Consider the following 20,762-nt stretch of genomic DNA (forward strand, 5'->3'; position numbering starts at 1 on the left):
TTTACCATGTAATTATAAAATAAATTGTTTGGAATATATATCTTACTTACACTTCAGTGTATAGTCTCTAGAGCTGTATAAACAAGTCATTGTATGAAATTTTAGTTTGTACTGACTTCACTAGTGCTTTTTATGTAGCCTGTTGTAAAACTAGGCAAATATCTAGATGAGTTGATGTATCCCCTGGAACACCTCGGAGTACCCCCAGGGGTACAAGTATTCCTGATTGAGAACCACTGGCCTAATGAATTATAGGCTGCCAGAAAACTTAACACTCACCTTACAGGAGCTAATACAGCCTGTTTCAAGTTATTACATGATGGAGATGTTTATCTCTAGCCATATGCTATCCTAATAAGAGATTTATCAAAAGAGTCAATGGCTGGGCTTATCCTTACATTTTCTTGAATGCAAACTTCTAGCTTGCCGTCCTGCACGACGTAGATGCTGTTATCCAGCTGCCCGGGACGGAAGATGTATTCGCCTTCATGCAGTTGCACAAAAAACATGTGCTTGCACAGCTCTAGGAAGAGAGGCTTCTCAAAATGGCCAAGAACCCTGCAGGAAAACAAAGGATCAGTGACATCTTCTCTGCTGCAAAAAGACGCCAGCAGATGCCATGGTGCATGATAGTCCTCCCTAAACTAGCAAAGCCTCGTGGTACCAATAATGTGGGAATTCATGCCATATGCAGCCACATGAAGAACAGAACTCTGAGCTGAAGAGCAGGAGCACTGTGAGACCCTTTCAGGGATGGAAAGATTTGGGATTGCTTTCAAGCAAGGCCCTCTGGTGATGCTGATGGGCTCAAAGGCATCCACAACCTGCCCTCCTCGACGAAAAGTTGATGTGTGGCCTTTGAAGGTGGAAATGTGGAGAAGAACATCAGAAACATATTGAGTCAGACCAATGGTCCATCTAGCCCAGTATCCTCCCTTCCTACAGTGCCAGGTGCCTCAGAGGGAATGAACAGAAGAGGTAATCATCAAATGATCCATCCCTTGTTGCCCATTCCCAGCTTCTGGCAGACAGAGGCTAGGGACACTTCAGAGCATTGTTTTTCATCCCTGCCTAATAGCCACTGATAGGCCTGTCCTCCATGAATATATCTAGCTCTTTTTTGAACCTTGTTATAGTCCTGACCTTCACAACATCCTCTAGCAAGGAGTTCCACAGGTTGACTATGCATTGTGTGAAGAAGTACTTCTTTTTGTTTTAAACCAGCTGCCTATTAATTTCATTGGGTGACCCTAGAAGCCTGGAACATACCCACACAACTGATAAAGAAAATCACCCAGAGAACTTCTCTGTTCACTAATGTAACTAGAATAGCGAACTCACCAAAAAAATGTCAGAACTGAGGGGGAGGAAAATGCTAGTTTCACAGGAGTATTTGGGAGTTTGAGATAAGCCGCCCTTCTCAGGGAACATGCAAGCAGGCTCTCACCACAACCAAATCATGCACTCACACAGGAAAAAGAAGCAATACCAGTCTCTACCCTCATTTTCTGTCAGTACACAGCACTGAAAAGGGCTCTCTAAGCATCTCCTAAAATTTAGATTTAAAAAAAAAAAATCTTCTGTGACAAATTCAAGTTGCAGTGGAATTTAACTGACCCATAAAATGAGTGAATGTGTACATATTAATTGTGCCATCAGCCCATAAATAAAAGCCAAGATGACTAACAGTAACTCTATTAGATGGCCAAGGAAGGCAGAGACTATGCCATAATTTAATCTTCAAGGTCATGGTGGAAAAGTTTTTTTTTTAAATCATGAAAACATCCACAAACCTACAGAGAGGAGAGGAAAGATGCAGAGGTTGTTTAATCACCTACATAAAGTGAAAGGATTAGCTCAGGTTAGTTCTTAATGAACAGAAGTCCACTGTTCTCAGTGGTGGTAGATGACAGAACAAGGAGCAATGGTCTCAAGTTACAGTGGGGGAGGTCAGGTTGAATACTAGGGAAAACTATTTCACTAGGAGGATAGTGAAGCACAAGAATGGGTTCCCTAGGCAGGTGGTGGAATCTCCATCCTTCGGGGGGTTTTAAGGCCTGGCTTGACCAAGCCCTGGCTGGGATGATTTAATTGGGCTTAGTCCTGCTTTAAGCAGAGTGTTGGACTAGATGACCTCCTGAGGTCCCTTCCAAACCTAATCTTCTATGATCACCTCTCAAAAAAAGATAACAAGCATAATAATTGGAGGTGACTGGCTCCTTTAACTGTCTCAGCAAAGAGATGCAGATGACAGACTGAATGAATATGAAAAATGAACTCTCCCTTCAAGCAGGTCCCTCTAGGAGCAAGGTGTGTAAGTCTGTACTACTGCTGCTGCTGCTGCTCATGACAAGTCTGCAGAGCTGTCAGTCTGACACTGAATATACCAAAATGGTCCCACTGCCCTTTATTACACATATCCATAGCAATACAGAAAAAAGTCCAAAAAGTTTCAAAAGGCACAGAAAGAGCATTAACAGAAATCTATTCAATCTAGCAGAGCTCATCATTTTTACTCCCAAACCTAGTCCATTCAACAACCCTCTTCCTTTCTTTACCTAATGCTTCTTGGCAACTGCAAATCAGTATTATTTTTCCCCACCTGAAAAGTCTTACACCACCAACTTAAATTCATTAAAGGGTCTGATTCTGATTTCACACTGGTAAAGCTTGGTGACTTCACTGGAGTTACTGCTGATTTACACCAGTTTAGCATATATCAGGATCAAGCCTTGATCTTTCATTTCAACCTTACCTGACATTTTTAAGCATGTACAGGACTTCTGATGGCAAGTGGGAATTCTTCACATCAAATTCAGTTAGATCTGCTTCCAGCAGGGAGGGAGGCGGCTCCTTTGGTTGCAGAGTTGGAGATTCCTTCTTAAAACGCAAAATCCTACAAGAGAAAAAGCAAAAACAACAGAATTCAGGGGCTCAGTCAGCTTTTGTTCACGCTGGGCTTTTGAATTACAAGCTTTTTTAAAATTAATTATTTTTTATTAATTATTATTATTAATTATTATTATTATTATAAGCAGTGCGGGTCTCAATTTCCAATGCAGTTCCTCCCTTTTCCGGACAACAGCAGACATATATATATCAGATCTCCTTTTCCCTCCCCTACCCCACAAAATATACTGAACATTTCCTGGGGCACATCCAGATTCAGGACTTAGACACAACCCAGGGACAAATAAAAGGAGTCTGTGTGGGGGCCCAACCAGAATGACACTACAGTATACAACAGTTCCGGGTAGAGTTGATGCCTCATAGCTCACCAGCTCTATCCCTGCACTCGTCCTTGAGCCATTGTGCATTCTAGAGACTATGGAACAAACCTACACAGCAGCTAAGAACTACCGCAAACCTCCCCACTTTCCACTTCCAGTGCAAGTTTCATTACTGGGGAAGAGTAGAATTCCATTTTAATACAGTGTTTGCCAGAAAAGTGAGCAAATGCACTGGAAACCATGAGACCTTCGCTGCTTCATGAGAAAAGCTGGTCATCCAAAAACCCAACATGAACAGAGACAGACTGAGCCTCTCGGAAATCTAAGTTTATAAAACAAGTAGGAGTCCTTCACCCCTAGAGCCACAGGAGCCAAACTAGAACTCCTACAATTGTAGCATAAAGTTAATTGCATCTGTACATGGCCACAGCAATGCACAGGACCTCCATTACCACACAACTGTACCTCTTAGCCAAAGACAAAACTTTTGCTCTTTTCCGCATCCTTTGACGAGGCACCATGTTCCCAACCAGAGAGTTTGGGAGAGTTGTCACCTACAGGAAACCACAAAACAAAACAAAAATCTGTTTCAAGAGAATTCCAACAACCTCTAAAGGTCCTGATCCTGCAAAGACACGCACATATGGCACCACTGGAATCCATGTAAAGTTAAGTGCATGTGTAAGGCTTTGCAGGATCAGGACCTACATGAGCGCTAGGGCAGTGTGCTACATCACAACATTTTCTTTTTAGAGAGAAGTGTCATTGTACTTTTTAGTAAGCAATTAATAAAATGGTGATGGGAAAAACAGAAAAACTTTAGACACACCATTTCTGTCCAAGAATTGCAAGCACCAGAAACACAGAAGTAATCTTTTAAAGTGTAAATATTAGTCTGGCAATCACTAACGCTGATGCACTGAGACCTGATACACTTAATCAATGCCAAGAATAGACTTATACATTTTAGTGAAATTTATAAATGAGGACACCTGTGCTACTGAAATAGCACAATAAATGCAGTAACTGGAGTGCCACTTAGTGGAGGAATGCGAACATTGCAAGATCAAGAAAACTTGCTAGTTTTCATTTTTTAAATATCCTGTTTATCACTCAGGAAATTCAATTCCATTATATGCTTCTGTAATGACAATTTTCAGACTCTGTCTCATCTCTTGCATCGACAGACAAGTGGGTCTCTGGGCCATCAATATTTCCAAGCATCATAAAAATCAGAAACTCAGCAATTTAACTTTACCAGAAGTACAGCAGGCAGAAACTATCTTTCACCTACTTCATACCTTCAGATAAATAATAAAACTGAAACACAGGTCTAAATTCCCAGAAGGAAAAGAAAAGGTGATTTTATCATATGGAATACAAAGTGCCTTCCAATATGAGCATCTCAGTGAAAGAGCTGTAAGGTTTGTTTGGGGGGGGCAGGGAGGGGGCTTAAAAAAAGGGGGCAAAACAACAAACATTTTCCCCAGATTCCTGCCCAGAAATCACTGAATACCCAGCATCCAAAACTTTAGCCCAAACAAACAATTAAGGTATGGTAAAGTTAAAAGCAACTGCAAAAACACATCTTACAATGGGAAGTGTTAGACAGCACTACCATACCACCTATAATACATTTATTTTTTACAAACAGTTATTTCTAGTGTATTTAGTCTGATAGTTTCTCCATGTCTCCAATGCCCCCTTGCATGGAGTTATACGGACATTAAGCTCTCTTGCCTGTTGAAAACCACACAATTAAGCTAAATGTAAGCCAAAAATGGGAAACTGAATCGCATTCTTTACTAAGAGAGGAAACTGTTTCTTCAAAATCAAGATGTCCTCTTTACATAAATATGCCAATAGGAAACAATTGGACATTCATTCCATCCCAGTGTAGGGGGGAAAAAAGACAAAAAAAAAAAACCCCACCACATTCTGGAGAAAGAGTGGCCAGTTTGAAGAAATCAGCAGAAGAACAAAATTGGGATCGAAGTGCATTTAGGAAGACTGAACTCAGAATGAACACCTATATTTGCCAAATTGGCTAAGGATGTCCTTTCAGGAATGGCATACAGCTTAGAAATCTGGACTCTCCCCACAAGCAAATCAAGAAATCACTCCAGTCTCTTGAGAAGTCCTGCATGGTGAGATAGCAAGAACTGGCATTTGCAACAAACAATACTGCAAAGATCAAGAGAGGCATGTCATGGCAGACAGGCATTTCACCAGAAATAGAACAGCTGCCAAAGACAGGCAGCTAAGCAGCTCTAAGGCAAATCCTGGCAAAGTGTCTCAAAATGGCAAAGTCTATGGAAACAGCACTGATGCAGAAAACACACACAGAGCTGTCAAGATTTACCCCAGAGCCTGTCATAGTAATAAGCAGGATGTTGCTGCTACTGAAAGCTTCTGTGTGAAAACAGGCAATTTATTTACAAATATAACAGGAGTCACTTAAAAACGTTCTACCATTCTGCTTGAAAAACAGTTCCATTATTATCTTGTTTTCATCATTCAAGTTTTTTTTATTTTTAAATCCTTTATTGACGGAAGTGCTCATGTTTGATCCTGCTCAAAGGTGTCTGATCTTTGTGTGAAAAGTTTGAAGACAATCCAGTCCACCATTTTTGAATTTGGTATGGTTGAATGCATATTCTGTTCATGGTGTAAAACCTTACAGTCATAATTTTTCCCATAAAGGAACAGGTGAATTTTTAAACTTGAAAACACAGCATGCAAACTCAAAGAGTCACTGAAGACTCTATTCACAACACAGCTTGAATAAGGTCTGTCTGGAACTTAAGAGTCAGGAGCTTTTGAAAATTGCACAGTGGGCATGAGCAGTGGAAATCAGCACCAAGCCTGAGTGTTTGCCTATCTAGAGATGCACGGCACATACATGCTGTTTGCCCAGACACACACACACACTTTTCAATTTATTGTTAACTGTTTTTTCATTCATATGGGTTTGTACAGCACCTACCATAACGAGGTCCTGGTCCGTGAGTGGGCCACCCAGGCACTATGGTAATAATAATAAATAGGGAACATGGAACCTCTAGCCTCCTGCTCAGGTCTAGACACTTATTCTCTCCCCCATATACAGACTTTTTGGATACAGGATCATTAGATAGCACAGTTAAACGAAGTCAGAACTCCAAGATTCCTACAAAGATGGGATCTCAGCCACAATATCCATATGTCACGTTTTCTATTCCTTGTTAAATGGCTACGTAGTGAGCTAGTGTGGCTCCCCGCCCCGGAGGGGGAAGAGCCCGGCTGGAGTGGGCGGAGCTAGGGAGCTCTGAGCCCACTCCTCAGAGGGTCAGGCGGCGACCCAGCAGTATAAAGGCTCGCCCTCAGAGCTCAGTAAGCCCCAGCCGCTGGAGAGACAGGACGTCTCCAGCCTAGCCCGCGCCTGGGAAAACCCCGCAGCCCAAGGCGGCTGCCTAGACTGGCCGGGCCTGCCCTGCCCTGCGCCCGCTACCCGGAGGAGTTGCCTGACCTGCCCTGTGCCTGCTACCCGGAGGAGTTGCCTGACCTGCCGATTGCATTCTGCCCCGAAGAACCCATGGTCCTGGATCCCCTAGAGGCCAACACCAGGACCCAGGTACAACCCGAGGGGGAACGTGGAAGTAGCCCGGGGGCAGCCAACCCCAGTCTGGCTGCAGCATTGCCAGAGCCCATGTCGGTGTGTTGCGGCCAGGGTTCCCACTAAGCAGCGGGTCTTCTGCCACTGCTAGGGCCCCAGGCTGGGACATAGAGGAGTGGGAGGGCCTGTGTCCCCCTGCCACCCAATTTGTGGGTGGCAGTCTCCCCCTCCCCCAGGCCTGAGGAGGCTTGGGCTTATTATTACTGCTCAACCCTGCCTGAGGGCCTGAGCCCAGACACATTGTTGCTCCGCCCTGACCCCAGACCTGGGCTCCTCACTGTTTGCATTGCTACTGCTCAGCCCTGCCTGAGGGCCTGAGCCCTTGACTCATTGGTGCCCACCCTGACCCAGGGCCTGGGCCCACAGTGTTCCAGTTACTGTAAGGGCTGCCAAGGGAGACCCCCGCAGACAGACTAATTCCTCCCGACGACAACTGTGTGTAGTGAGCCAGTGTGGCTCCCCGCCATCCGGAGGGGGTCAAGCCTCGGCTAACCCTTGTACAGACTATTACATGAAAAACCATAATACACACACATACAAGACAGCCTGTGTAACATATCTGTTAGAATCTTAATTTCTCCTGACTTATTTTCTACCTCATGCACTGATTTATCCTAGAGATAAAATAATCAAGGAACCCTATCCATGCCATTTTTGCCAAGACGCTATTCAGATTAAAACTAAAAAATAAAGAACACTTTACCTGGCAAGATAAGATAGCAAGAGTCTCTGCCATCACTTACACTTAAAGGGTAGGGAGCTGTTATAAGTATTAATGAGGTTTATTGGTTTAAATAGACATCAAGAATAAATCATCACACCAAAGTCTTAGCAGTTTTTTTTCATATGAAGAACAAAGTCATTTTAATTATCTTATTTCCAAATATAACAGTACCAGTAAATTTCAAGTTCAAATGCATGCCCCATTAAGGAGCTTGAATCTTAAGGACAATACAAAAGCTTATTTTTTTGATAAGTGTAAAAGTATTTTAAATGCAAATCCTCATTACCTTACTAAAGTTTCAAGAATAAATGGACACAAATCAGACATCAAGAATTAAAACATTCAAAAACCAGTCAGAGAACACTTCAATCTCTCTGATCACTCGGTCACAGACCTCAAAGTTGCAATACTCCAACAAAAAAACTTCAAAAAACAGACTCCAACAAGAAACTGCAGAACTGGAATTAATTTGCAAACCTGACACCATTAAATTAGGCTTGAATAAAGACTGGGAGTGGATGGGTCATTACACAAAGTAAAACCTATTTCCCCATGCTAACTTTTCCCCTACTGTTACTCACACCTTCTTGTCAACTGTTGGAAATGGGCCATCCTGATTATCACTACAAAAGTTTTTTTTTCTCCTGCTGATAATAGCCAACCTTAACTGATTACTCTCATAGTTAATATGGCAACACCCATTTTTTTCCTGAGTGTGTGTGTGTGTATATATAAAATATATCTTTGTCCTGTATTTTCCACTGCATGCATCCGATGAACTGGGTTTTAGCCCACAAAAGCCTATGCTCAAATAAATGTGTTAGTCTCTAAGGTGCCACAAGTACTCCTCGTTCTTTTTGCTGATACAGACTAACACAGCTACCACTCTGAAACCTGTCAACTAGTTTTCTGTCTCTCTAGATCACCATGCCATCTAAGCAGCTTAAAATAAAAAAGACCACAAACACAGAGAGAACCCTAAAAATAGAAACAAGGATGGAACATTTTTTAAAGAAACTGAATTATTCATTTTAAACTCTCTCTCTTTCAGCATTTAACATATACGTTAGTTTAAAAAAAAATAACTTCACACACAGATTAGTCTCAGGAGGTCACCAAATCATACACTTGAAATGGATTTTAAAAAGTAGGGATGGAAAGGGGGACTTTGGATAGTTTAGAAACTATTAGTGAAGTTTTATACTTACATGCTAAGACCTGGGCAATCATGTCTCATCTCTCAGGTTATAAAACTGGTAACCATAAGAGTTAGGAAGGAATCTTTCCCTTCCACACACAGCCCTGCAAAACTAGAAAAGTAAATTCTTTCCTAGGGGAAAGAGGAACTTGCTTTGAAACATCAGGCATTACCCACTACCTGTTAACAGGATACTGACTACAAAACTTACGGTCTGATCCAGGATGACACTCTCAATGTATTAGAGACTTCTCTTCTGAAAAAAATGCAGTGGGGATGGGGCTAATAACCATGGTAAGCAGGTCAGGCATCTGAGAGTTCATTTATTTTCCTGGATTTTAATTTTTATTTTCCATCCTCCCTTCCCTCTCTATTAGATGTACTTACCTTTCTCATGATCTTCCGCCCATAAAACATTACTTTGTCTCTCTTGCGAAATCTGTACTGAGGCACTTGGGGCTGAGGTTGTCCTGAAACACAAAAGGATCATCAAATAACTCGGCAGATAGTTTGTAACAAGTGGAAAGAGGAGCATGCAGATGCATTGACCTTGCTCACTAGTTGGAATCCAACTTGTATTACTAATAGAAATTCATGTGAAACTCTCGACTGTTCCTGTTGGAGACTAGACCAAAAACCCACGCCTCTTTGACAGTACAATTTCAAATGAATTCCAAGAAAGAAACCTATTCTGTCCAAACACTCTTTTGGGATGATGAGCTACCTATGTTCAAGTTGTCAGTGGACTAATTTAACCCTGTGTTACTTCTGCCTCACAATGCAGTTGATTATGGGATGTATTCCAAGGAACCCTGATTGTTGGTATCATGGGGTCAAAAACTGCTATGGAGATAGCAAAAATACAAATGGTAGGGAAGCCAGAGTGTGAGACTTCTTCTAGTCAGTTCTGGAAGCAGCACTGACCAAAGGGAGCCAATATGCTTATTTCCCAGAAGAGAAGGTCATCATAATGCTTAGTGAGGAGAGGAAGAGAAAATAAGGACAGTCCCAGAAGTTTCTTCCCACCATCCCCTCCCCACAGAGAGGTAGATCTCTAAACACATTAGTGTTTCCAAGTATTACTCCCTGAAGGATATGTTTCACTCATACTTTCCAAGCAGCTTTAACATCATAGGTGCAGAATCCCTATAGTGCTGAATAACTGCCAGTCATGCCATCTGAGGCAGGCAATTTTAGGAACCATTCCCATTTCCAAAGCTCCTCTTTATCTAGAGCAGGGCCTGCTCTCACAAGAAGGCACAGATTCTGTGAGAAAGATGCTGACTGCAGTTATGCTCTCAGAGTCCTTTAGCAGACTATGGTTAGATCCTAGAGAAAGCTCTCAGCTATGCAGATCAAAGCTGGTCACCAGAGGTGCCAACTTCCTAATGTGCCAGGGGGTACTCCCCCTCGGCTCCGCCCGACTCCACTCATTCCCCCAAGGCCCTGCCCTGCCTCTTCCTGCCCCAACTCAGGTGGGATAGCTCAGTGGTTTGAGCACTGGCCTGCTAAACCCAGGGTTCTGAATTCAATCCTTGAGGGGCCGTTTAGGGATTTGGGGATTGGTCCTGCTTTGAGCAGGGGGTTGGACTAGATGATCTCCTGAGGTCCCTTCCAACCCTAATAATCTATGATTCTATGAACTCAGCCCTCGGGCGCACCATGCCCGCGCTCCGCCCAGCTCCTCCTGCATGCCACTAGACAGCTGATCACCAGTGGGCAGAAGATGCTGGGGGGGAGGGGGATGTGCTGATCAGAAGGCACTAGGGGGACAAGGAGGACCTGATCGGGGGTGGGGGCGCTGCCGGCGGGTGTAGAGCACCCACCATTTTTTTTTCTGGAGCACCCACAGAGTTGGCGCCTATGTTGGTTATATGGCTAACTACTGAAGCATAAGGATGTGCAATAACAGTCCCCTATCCATAACAGCGTGCAGCCCAGAAGGAGATACAGGAAAATAAAACAGCTGAAGTTCACTGAAGGGAAATTTGAATTTCTCATATAGTCCCTGAACCATCAAGCCCAAAAATCACTCTCAGCTCTGTCTTATCTTCAAACAGTCAAAAACACTCACCTAAAGTCAGATGTTAAAGCTTTGTTTGTCCAGTTCAAATTCACCCTCATGATTGAGGTGATAAAAGGCTTGCATTTTGTTTTTAACACTCTTCAAAAAGCATTTGTGATACTTTGAGAAGCTCTGATGAGCTCAGACAGCTCTTGGGAGCGGGAGACGCACAGGAGGGAAATCGAAAAAAAGGATTTAAAGAAACCAAGGGCTGTTAGCACTGCCTGATATTGGAACTACAGAACAGCAGTAATCTATGCTGTTTGTCTGCTTTTCCCGTTGATATAGGCACCTCTCACTTGTGCAATAGATTTATTAAATGAACTAAGGGTATGTGTATAAATTAGGTCAAATTTATAGATGTTGATCTTTAAAAAGCGATTTTATACAGTCGATCGTGTATGTCCCCACTAACAGCAGTAGGTCAGCGGAGTGTGTCCTCAATACCGTGGCTAGCATCAACTCATGGAGTGGTGCACTGTGGGTAGCTATCCCACAGTTCCTGCAGTCTCCGCCACCCATTGGAATCCTGGGTTAAGCTCCCAATGCATGATTGGGCAAAAACTTTGTTTCGGGTGGTTTTGGGTACGTCGTCAGTCGCCCCTCCCTCAGTGAAAGCAACAGCAATCGTTTCACACTTTTTTTCTGTACAGATGCCAGACCACAGCAAGCATGGAGCCCACTCAGCTCACCATCACCGCAGCTGTTGTGTCCTGGGTGCTGCTGGCAGAGACGGTGCAGTAAGTCTGCAAACCATCGTCATACACCGCTTCCGCTGCAACTCTGCTCGCCTGCTGTTGTAAATGAGCTCAGTCTCAATTGACTAAATGATGACTGAGCTCAATAGAGTAAATGAGCTCAGTCATCCACCGCTGCAACTTCTGGTGCCATGAATCCACCTCGCAGGTCCTCTCGTCGTTCGGTATAAACATCTGTTCTCGTGGCATCCGTCATCATCCACCACTTCCACTGCAACTCTGCTCTCCTGGTGCCATGAATCCACCTCACAGGTCCTTTCGTCGTTCGGTATAAACATCTGTTCTCGTGGCATCCGTCGTCATCCACCGCTTCCGCTGCAACTCTGCTCTTCTGCTGACACCATACCATGGCAAGCATGGAGCCCGCTCAGCTCACCGCTGCTGTGGTGAGCATTGTAAACACCTCGCACATTATCCTGCAGTATGCGCAGAACCTGCAAAAGCAGACGAGAAGGCGACGACAGGGCAATCACGATAGCAATGAGGACATGGACACAGACTTCTCTCAAACCACGGGCCCAGGCAATTTGAACATCATGGTGGTAATGGGGCAGGTTCATGCCGTGGAACACTGATTCTGGGCCCGGGAAACAAGCACAGACTGGTGGGACTGCATAGTGTTGTAGGTCTGAGATGATTCCCAGTGGCTGCAAAACTTCTGCATGCGTAAGGGCACTTCCATGGAACTTTGTGACTTGCCTTCCCCTGCCCTGAAGCACAAGAATACCAAGACGAGAGCAGCCTTCACAGTTGAGAAGCAAGTGGCAATAGCCCTCTGGAAGCTTGCAACACCAGACAGCTACCGGTCAGTCGGGAATCAATCTGGAGTGGATAAATCTATGGTGGGGGCCGCTGTAATCCAAGAAGCCAATGCAATCACTGAGCTGCTGCTATCAAGGGTCGTGACTCTGGGAAATGTGCAGGTCATAGTGGATGGCTTTGCTGCAATGAGATTCCCTAACTGTGGTGGGGCGACAGACGGAACGCATATCCCTATCTTGGGGACCGAACCACCTTGACAGCCAGTACATAAACCGCAAGGGGTACTTTTCAATGGTGCTGCAAGCACTGATCGATCACAAGGGATGTTTCACCAACATCAATGCGAGATGGCCAGGAAAGGTACATGACACTCGCATCTTCAGGAACTCTGGTCTGTTTGAACAGCTGCAGGAAGGGACTTTCTTTCCAGACCATAAAATAACTGTTGGGAATGTTGAAATCCCTTGAATTATCCTTGGGGACCCAGCCTACCCCTTAATGCCTTGGCTCATGAAGCCAGACACAGGCACCCTGGACAGTAGGAAGGAGCTGTTCAACTACAGGCTGAGCAAGTGCAGAATGGTGATAGAATTTGGACACTTAAAAGCATGTTGGTGCAGTTTACTGATTCGGTTAGACCTCAGCATAACCAATATTCCAATTGTTATTGCTACTTGTTGTGTGGTCTACAATATCTGTGAGAGTAACGGGGAGAAGTTTATGTCGGGGTGGGAGGTTGAGGCAAATCGCTTGGCCACTGATTAAGCACAGCCAGACACCAGGGCGATTAGGAGAGCACAGCAGGGTGCCCTGCGCATCAGAAAGCTTTGAAAACCAGTTTCATGACTTGCCAGGCTATGGTGTGACAGTTCTGTTTGCTTCTCTTGATGAAAACCCACCCCCTTGGTTCACTGTACTTCCCTGTAAGCCCACCACCCTCCCCACTTCGATCACCATTTGCAGAGGCAATAAAGTTATTATTGTTTCAAAATCATGCATTCTTTATTAGTTCATCGCACAAATGGGGGGATAACTGCCAAGGTAGCCCAGAAGGGGTGGGGTGGTGGATGTGGGGAGGAGGGAAGGACAAGGCCACACTGCACTTCAAAACTTATTGAATGCCAGCCTTCTGTTGCTTGGGCAGTCCTCTGGGGTGGAGTGGTTGAGGGCCCGGAGGGCCCCCCCTACACGTTATTGGGCATCTGGGTGAAAAGGCAATGGAACTTGGGGAGGAGGGCGGGTGGTTACACAGGGGCTGCAGTGGCTGTCTGTGCTCCTGCTGCCTTTCCTGCAGCTCCACCAGATGCCAGAGCATATCAGTTTGATCCCCTAGTTGCCTCAGCATTGCATCCTGCCTCCTCTCATCGTGCTGCTGCCACCTCTCATCTCGCTTGTCTCTCCTATCCTCACATTCATTTTCTGCTTTCCTGGACTCTGACATTGTTTGCCTCCACATATTCTGCTGAGCTCTTTCAGTGCGGGAGGACTGCATGAGCTCAGAGAACATTTCATTGTGAGTGCGTTTTTTTTAACCTTCTTATCTGTGCTAGCATCTGGGACCGAGATGATAGGGGGAGGGTTGAAACATTTGCAGCTGCGGGAGGAAAAAAAGGGAGAGTAGTATTTAAAAAGACACATTTTAGAGAACAATGGGTAGACTCTTTCACGGTGAACGAAGTTGTTAACATTACATAGCACAGGTGCTTTCAGTACAAGGTCGTATTTTGCCTCTTATATTGAGGCCAGTTTGGTGTGAGAGATCACACACGCAGGGCCGGGCAACAGAATTCGGCTTGCAGGCAGCCATGGTAAGCCACAGTCTTTCGCTTTCTACCTTCATAACATGTGGGAATGGTTTCAAACAGCAGAGCCTACCTTTCCCATACCAAGAACCCGTTGGGTTGGCGATTTAAAAAGAGGGGCTGTACTGGCCGTGAATGCATCCCAGGTCTTCAGGGTAAATTAATAATTAAACACGCTTGCGTTTAAACTAGGCATTATATTTACAAAGGTACACTCACCAGAGATGCATTCTCTGGCTTCATGGTCCGTGAGCCTGACTTGGGAGGGTATTGGCTCCAGGGTGAAAAACAGTTCCTGGCTGTCAGGGAGAATGGTTTCTCCGCTTGCGTGCTATGCACTATCCTCATCCTCCTCCACCTCCTCATCTTCCTCATCCCTGTTGCATGAGACTCACCCCTTGCAGGTGTCCACGGACAGGGGTGGGATAGTGGTAGCCCCCCCCCACCCCTTAGAATTGCATGCATCTTATCACAGAAGTGGTACGTCTAGGGTTCTGACCCAGAACGGCCATTTGCCTCTTTGGTAGGCTTACACAAGAACATACGAACGGCTGTACTGGGTCAGATCAAAGGTCCATCTAGCCAAACGGGAAATGAAATTCAAAAAGTTCGCGGGGCTTTTGCTGTGTACCTAGCTAGTGCATCTGAGTTGAAAGAGCTGTCCAGAGCTATCACAATGGAGCACTCTGAGATAGCTCCCGGAAGCCAATATTGTCGAATTGTGTCCACACTACTCCAAATTCAACCCTGCGATGTTGATTTCAGTGCTAATCCCCTCGGGGAGGAATACAGAAATCGATTTTAAAAGCCCTTTAAGGCAACAAAAATGGCTTCATCGTGTGGACAGGTGCAGGGTTAAATCAATCTAATGCTGCTAAATTCGACCTAAACTCGTAGTGTAGACCAGGGCTAAATTTCAAGACAAAGCAGAGAGAGCAGAGAAGGGAAATGTACAGCAAAGTTCAGGAATGTTTGCCAGTTGAGAAGAATGAGTTCTAGATCTGTCGAGAGAGAAGGGCTAAGAATCCCACCAGCACACTTTCTCTGGAGCCTGACAACAGCCCGCAAGTTGGCCCAAGAACCATACTAAGGGGCCTCCTCTCAGCCACCAGGGATACTGCCTCCATAGTACTTTCAGTCCCTTACGGCCACAGAGACACGATGTCTAGAATTTGGACTTTGATCCACCGCATGTCTCATTTATGCCATTTCTGCTCTGACAGACCAGGCCAGACAACAGACAGCTGAAGAAGGAACTTAACAGGTCTCCAATACCAGAGCACAAGGAGCAGTTGTTATAAATTTAATTTTTTAAAAGGCCATGCAGGGCCTTTCACCTCTCTCCCAAAGATTAGAACTCCTTCTACAGTTGTGCACTGGATCTGTCAATTGTCCCTCACAGGGATGCCCTCAATTTTCACCTCTGTCCCATTCAAACTCAGTGACATTTCCTGATTACACCAAGTTATTTACATATTGATTGTGATGCCATGGGAGTTTATTATATGCTAAAGGAACTAAATTCACCTAATTTTAAGCTTCCTAAAACTGTATGCACTTGGATAGTTAACACAAGCAGCAATGCAACACAAATTCTGTGTCCTTTTAAGGCTATTTTCCAGTTTGAATCATTACCTTCAGAACAAGCACTGGCTCTACCATATTACATTAAGGAAAGAGTAGGACAAAGGAAACCACTGAGAAGATTCTGTTTTAACACATGTGTAGCAAGTTGAGTACTTACTAGATTGCTTCACCTTTCTGTAAACGACAAACACAAAAATCCCTATAAGGGGCAATGCCACTGCAGCGCCAATTATTATTCCAGTTAGCTGTGGGGAAAGGTTAGGAAAAAAGAGTGAATAATTAAAATATTCCTTAAAATTTTCGTAAATCCTACAGCAAACACTCAGCAAGGTATGAGTCTGGAAATTCAGGGCATGTTCAGAAATCCTCATTCTGGAAAAGAAAAAAAGGGACCCAACTGTGATATAACTAAGTACTGCAGCATTTAAACAACGTCACAGGCTCCCTCCCACATACATATCCTTGGGATCCTCTGCTTCTATTTGAAGGACCTATGAATTGAATAAGTAGGTAGCACATGGGGTGAAAACTAGAAGTTGAAACTCCACTTCATGCATTGCACTAACGTGAGATCACATAACCCACTCAAGCTCTGACTTACTCCTGGGGGAATTCTGCACCACTGCACATGTGCAGAATTCAGGTACTGCACAGATTTTTTTTTCTCTGCAGAAAATACATTCTACAGGATTGGCACTGCAGTTGCACCTTTCACTCAACAGGGGCTGCTGTGGCACCAAAACAGAGGGCAGCCAGCTCATGTAGCAGCCAACAGGGAGAAAGCAGAGGCTGATTTTCTCATAGCAACATGGCTGTGAGGTCAGGTGAGGAAGATGGGATATGGGGGGACAGACAGAGCAGAGCATACGGGGGTCACATAGAGGGTCAAAAAGGCTAGTGAGGGGGATAGACTAGAGCAGAGGCTAAATGGGAGTGGGGGTGCAGGGACACTGGGGTTGGGGGTGTGCAGGGCCAAATGGGGACCAAGGGAGGGAGAGCATGGGAAGGAAAGTGCAGGGACACATGGGGACAGGGGCAGATGTGCCTGACTGAATGGGAGAGGCTAGTGGTCAGCCAGGGTCAGCATGGGGGAGGCTCCCCAAGTCCCTAACAATCTCTCTCCCCCAAAAAAACCTGATCCATACTTCTCCCACCCACACCCAACAACCCTCAAGGTTCACTCCCCAAGCTGTTTCTGAGCAATTACTTCCCTCTCCCTCAGCTCCTCTGTTACCCCTGACTCCCCCAAACCTTTGCACTGCTTCTGAGGGGTACAGAAGATACATTTCTGAATTGTCATTTAAATGAATTACTCAAAGTTCTGTATTAATATGCCTAGTAAGGAATCTATTTGTCAAAAACATTTCTTGAATCTTTTTTGTTGTCTGTACTGTTACAGACATAGTTCTTGACGGGTATTTTGAAATAAAATTACCAAAATAATTGAAACCAGTATGATTATATTGTGTTATTTTGACAAATAAAATACACAGTATTTTGCAGTATTTTAAAATATTGTGCACAGAATTTTTTATTTTTTGGCACAGAATTCCCCCACGAGCACTGACTGTACCCGAGGAATAATAGACAGGAAGCTATTTATACACACATTTTATATTGCATCCAATCAATGAAAGTTGTATATTACCATAGTAGTTTGCATTCTGTCTTCTACGAACTGAAGAACTCGTGTTGGTAGATCTATGCCCACTGGGAATCCAGCCTAAAGCAAGAACAGAAAGAGAACAATTAAGGAAAAAGCTTCAAAGAACCTTCAGTTTTTGCAAAGACTATCTGTACACATAGCAAGAAATCTCAATAACAGTTTCTCCATATCTGGTCTCATGCATCCAAAGTAATTTTCTTACATTTATATAGTGTCCTTCTTTCAACCACATAGTAAGATGCTTTCGGATCTATCACATTGTGTGAAGTATAGGATCTGATCCTGTGATTCCTTATTAATTTCTACTTATAACAACTATTTTAAAATCATTTGTTTGAGGATCCAGGCACCTTTGATACAAGTGCCACATATATACATCCACAAAAGAAATAACTCCCTAACTTCAAAACAATCAGTGAGAAAATCAAACAGTCTCATCCACAAATACCAGCCCTTATGTTCCTCCCTCCTCAAAAGTCTGGGTACCCTGATGGCCAATAGACCTGGGCTATTTCAGTCTTAGGTGACTAAGGAGTGTGACTCAGGGTCCTCTTGATGCCAACTGGCAGAGGGCATATGGGGTTTTACAGGGATCCCTTGGGTCAGGGACATACATAGTACTTCACCAAAGGTGGCATGCAAGGTCTCTACTAATGGTCATCATAATCATTGCAAAATGTATGCAAGTATAATATTTAAGAAGTTATGTATCTATACTGAAAATTATGTTTTTAAGGTAAGGCAGGTCAAGGTGACATGCCTCAGACAGGTTCCTTTCAGGCAGGAGGTAACAGATGCTTAGGCCTCCCTGTCTGGTCATATCTGTACTGTCCGCTCCACAATGGAGGCCTATTTGCATACTGAACCAGATATCAATTAAGAGATGACAAAATCTACAAGAAAGGAGTATACAGGAAACAAAAAGAACAAACAGGAGCATGTCCTGCCTATGAATAAGGACAGTGGTTTGCTCCGAGATGTCTATGTGTACAAACAGATACCCTGGATCAAACCATCCAGGTTTGATGAGCAGACAGCATAACTTATCTCTAAGGGTGGATGGTAGCAAGATGCCTCAGAACCCTGGGTACCCCCACAAAAAGCATCACAAGGAATGAGTTCCAAAGTCAAGGGCCCTCAAAGAAAATGTCTTGTCAGCATCTCCTTCTCATTTAAACCAAGGGGACTTCAGTTCAGGCACCTTCACTAACCACAGCTGTGGCCCAGGAGAGGAGATTTGCAAGGCCCTATAAGCAGGAACCAAGTCATTTAGGGGTTTATAGTTGACAGCAAACACCTTAAACTCCACTCCAAAACCAACAGGCGACATGCAGAGTCACTGATGTCTCATGCTCCCAGTAAGATACGCTCCTTAATAAGCACCAACTTCAGTATCAAGATCAGTTTAAGGTGCATCTGTATACAAAGGGCAGTACAGTGCTGTAATCGAATCTTAACATGGCAGAGGCTCAGATAAGAGTAGACTTGCCCACATCCAAAACCCACAGTAGCAAGCTCTGGGACAGATATAAATGAAGAAGTGCTTTCCTCGCCACTGTTGCTCTATGTTAGATTAACAGCAGCTGGTGATCCAACAATACCCTGGCATGGCAGACTAGTAACTAATAGCACAATTGACAGTCTGGCTATAGTCAATAGGAGATCTGGGTACACATGGACTCTGGGATCAAACCCTGTACAAATACCTACCACTGAAATTGCAGCCACCTCTGGGGTGAACAGGTTTCAGTTAGGATCAGATAATTGTTAGGATGCTCCAGGAAAGGCAGGATAAGTTACTATTTTGTAGGGATCACCAATCCAACACCAGCTATGAGCTCACTCTCTAGGGGGCCTCCTCTGGAGATAGGAAAGCTGTTTCCTGTCCCTATCCCAGCTGTAGCCTTACTAGCTGCTGAGCTCACGTAGTATACATTCACACCAGTGGTCCCCAAACTGTGGGGCGCGCCCTGTCCAGTGAGGCACAGGACAGCCTCCATGGGAGGGTGTGGAGGGAGCCTCACCCAGCCCCGCTCTGCCCCCAGCTCTGCTCCAGCCCCAGCTGTGACCCCAGCTCCGCTCCCAGTCACGGGCCACTGCCCTGTCCCTGTCCCTGTCCCTGCTCCCAGCTGTGGCTTGGCTGACAGGCCCCGCTCTTGGCCACCAGCCCCAGGACACAACTCTGCTCTCAGACACAGGGAGGCGCAGATACATTCCATTATTGGTAGGAGGAGGCACAAGAGGAAAAGTTTGGGCACCACTGATCTACACAACCAGCAGCTCAGCCTCTGAGCCCAGGTCAACAGACTTGGGCTTGTGAGACTCACACTACAAACAACAGCATAGATAAGTGCTTTTAGGCGGCAGCTCAGGCTGAATCCCTCCTGCATGCGTAGGCTTCAGAGCCCAAGCTACAACTTCTACACAGCTATTTTTAGCATGGTAGTGCAAGCCCCAAAAGCCCAAGTCTGTCAACCCAGATTCAGAGGCTTGTTGCCACAGGCTGTGTAGATGTACATAATTACACTCGTGCAACTTTAGGAGGCTGTCCTCGGGTCCTTCCCAGGAAGGTAGAAATAGCTCCTGGAGAGCCCTCTTTGAATAGAAGCATCACTGGATTTACCAAAAATGGACTAGTCCACTACTCTAGACACAGGTAAATGTGACAGATGAGCAAAGTAGGAGGGGCACACACAATAGCAAGCTATTACATAATGTGGCAGAGCTCTGACCTTGCCCCCGTGGGTCCTGCGCTTCTAGGCGGTTTATGCTAGCCTCAGTGGCTCACTGTGACCCTCTCCCTCTAGGGCCACGGTTACAGTCTACTGAGCCCTTTTCATCATAGGTCAGCAAGGAGGCTGGTGAGAGTACTCCCACAGTCTCTGTTGTCCCTGGGGACGTATTTCAGAACAGTTTAGCCTCCTGTCCTGACAAGGGCCTAACTTCCCCTCCCAGGAGATGTTCCTGTAGTGGTGGGTTGGGGGGAACCCAGGCCCACCCTCTACTCTGGGTTCCGGCCCAGGGACCCTAATGGTAGCAACTGTTGGCAGCCAACCTTTCACTGCCAGAGTTGCTACATTTCCCTGGGCCACTTTCCCACAGCTCTCCTGCTTCTCCCTTACCTTAGGGCTCCCTTACCAATGGTTTGAGGGTGTCTTCATTAACCAGCCCTTCAGCCGCACTCTCTCTCCTCTGGCTCCCTGGCTCTCCTCTGCCTGACTGGAGTGAGCCCTTTTTATAGTATCAGCGGGGCCTTAATTAGAGTTAGGTGGTCACATTAGCCTGGAGCAGCCCCTGCTCTGGTCAGTCAGGGAA

The 20,762-nt window shown here is 45.0% G+C and overlaps 1 protein-coding gene across 7 annotated transcripts in view; it reads right to left on the reverse strand.

The window, feature by feature from the left end:
• Positions 1–20,762, reverse strand: part of PNPLA7 (patatin like phospholipase domain containing 7) — a 415,290-nt gene that overhangs the window by 385,092 nt on the left and 9,436 nt on the right. For all 7 annotated transcript variants that reach the window (XM_050926463.1, XM_050926465.1, XM_050926462.1 and 4 more), the window contains 6 exons: positions 17,430–17,504; positions 15,939–16,026; positions 9,195–9,277; positions 3,696–3,784; positions 2,756–2,896; positions 399–558 (listed from right to left, as the gene is read on the reverse strand). In XM_050926463.1, coding sequence (XP_050782420.1) covers positions 399–558; positions 2,756–2,896; positions 3,696–3,784; positions 9,195–9,277; positions 15,939–16,026; positions 17,430–17,504 — 636 coding nt within the window. The remainder of the gene's footprint in view (positions 1–398; positions 559–2,755; positions 2,897–3,695; positions 3,785–9,194; positions 9,278–15,938; positions 16,027–17,429; positions 17,505–20,762) is intronic.

Source organism: Gopherus flavomarginatus, chromosome 17 (assembly GCF_025201925.1).
Source record: "Gopherus flavomarginatus isolate rGopFla2 chromosome 17, rGopFla2.mat.asm, whole genome shotgun sequence".
Classification (NCBI taxonomy): domain Eukaryota; kingdom Metazoa; phylum Chordata; order Testudines; family Testudinidae; genus Gopherus; species Gopherus flavomarginatus.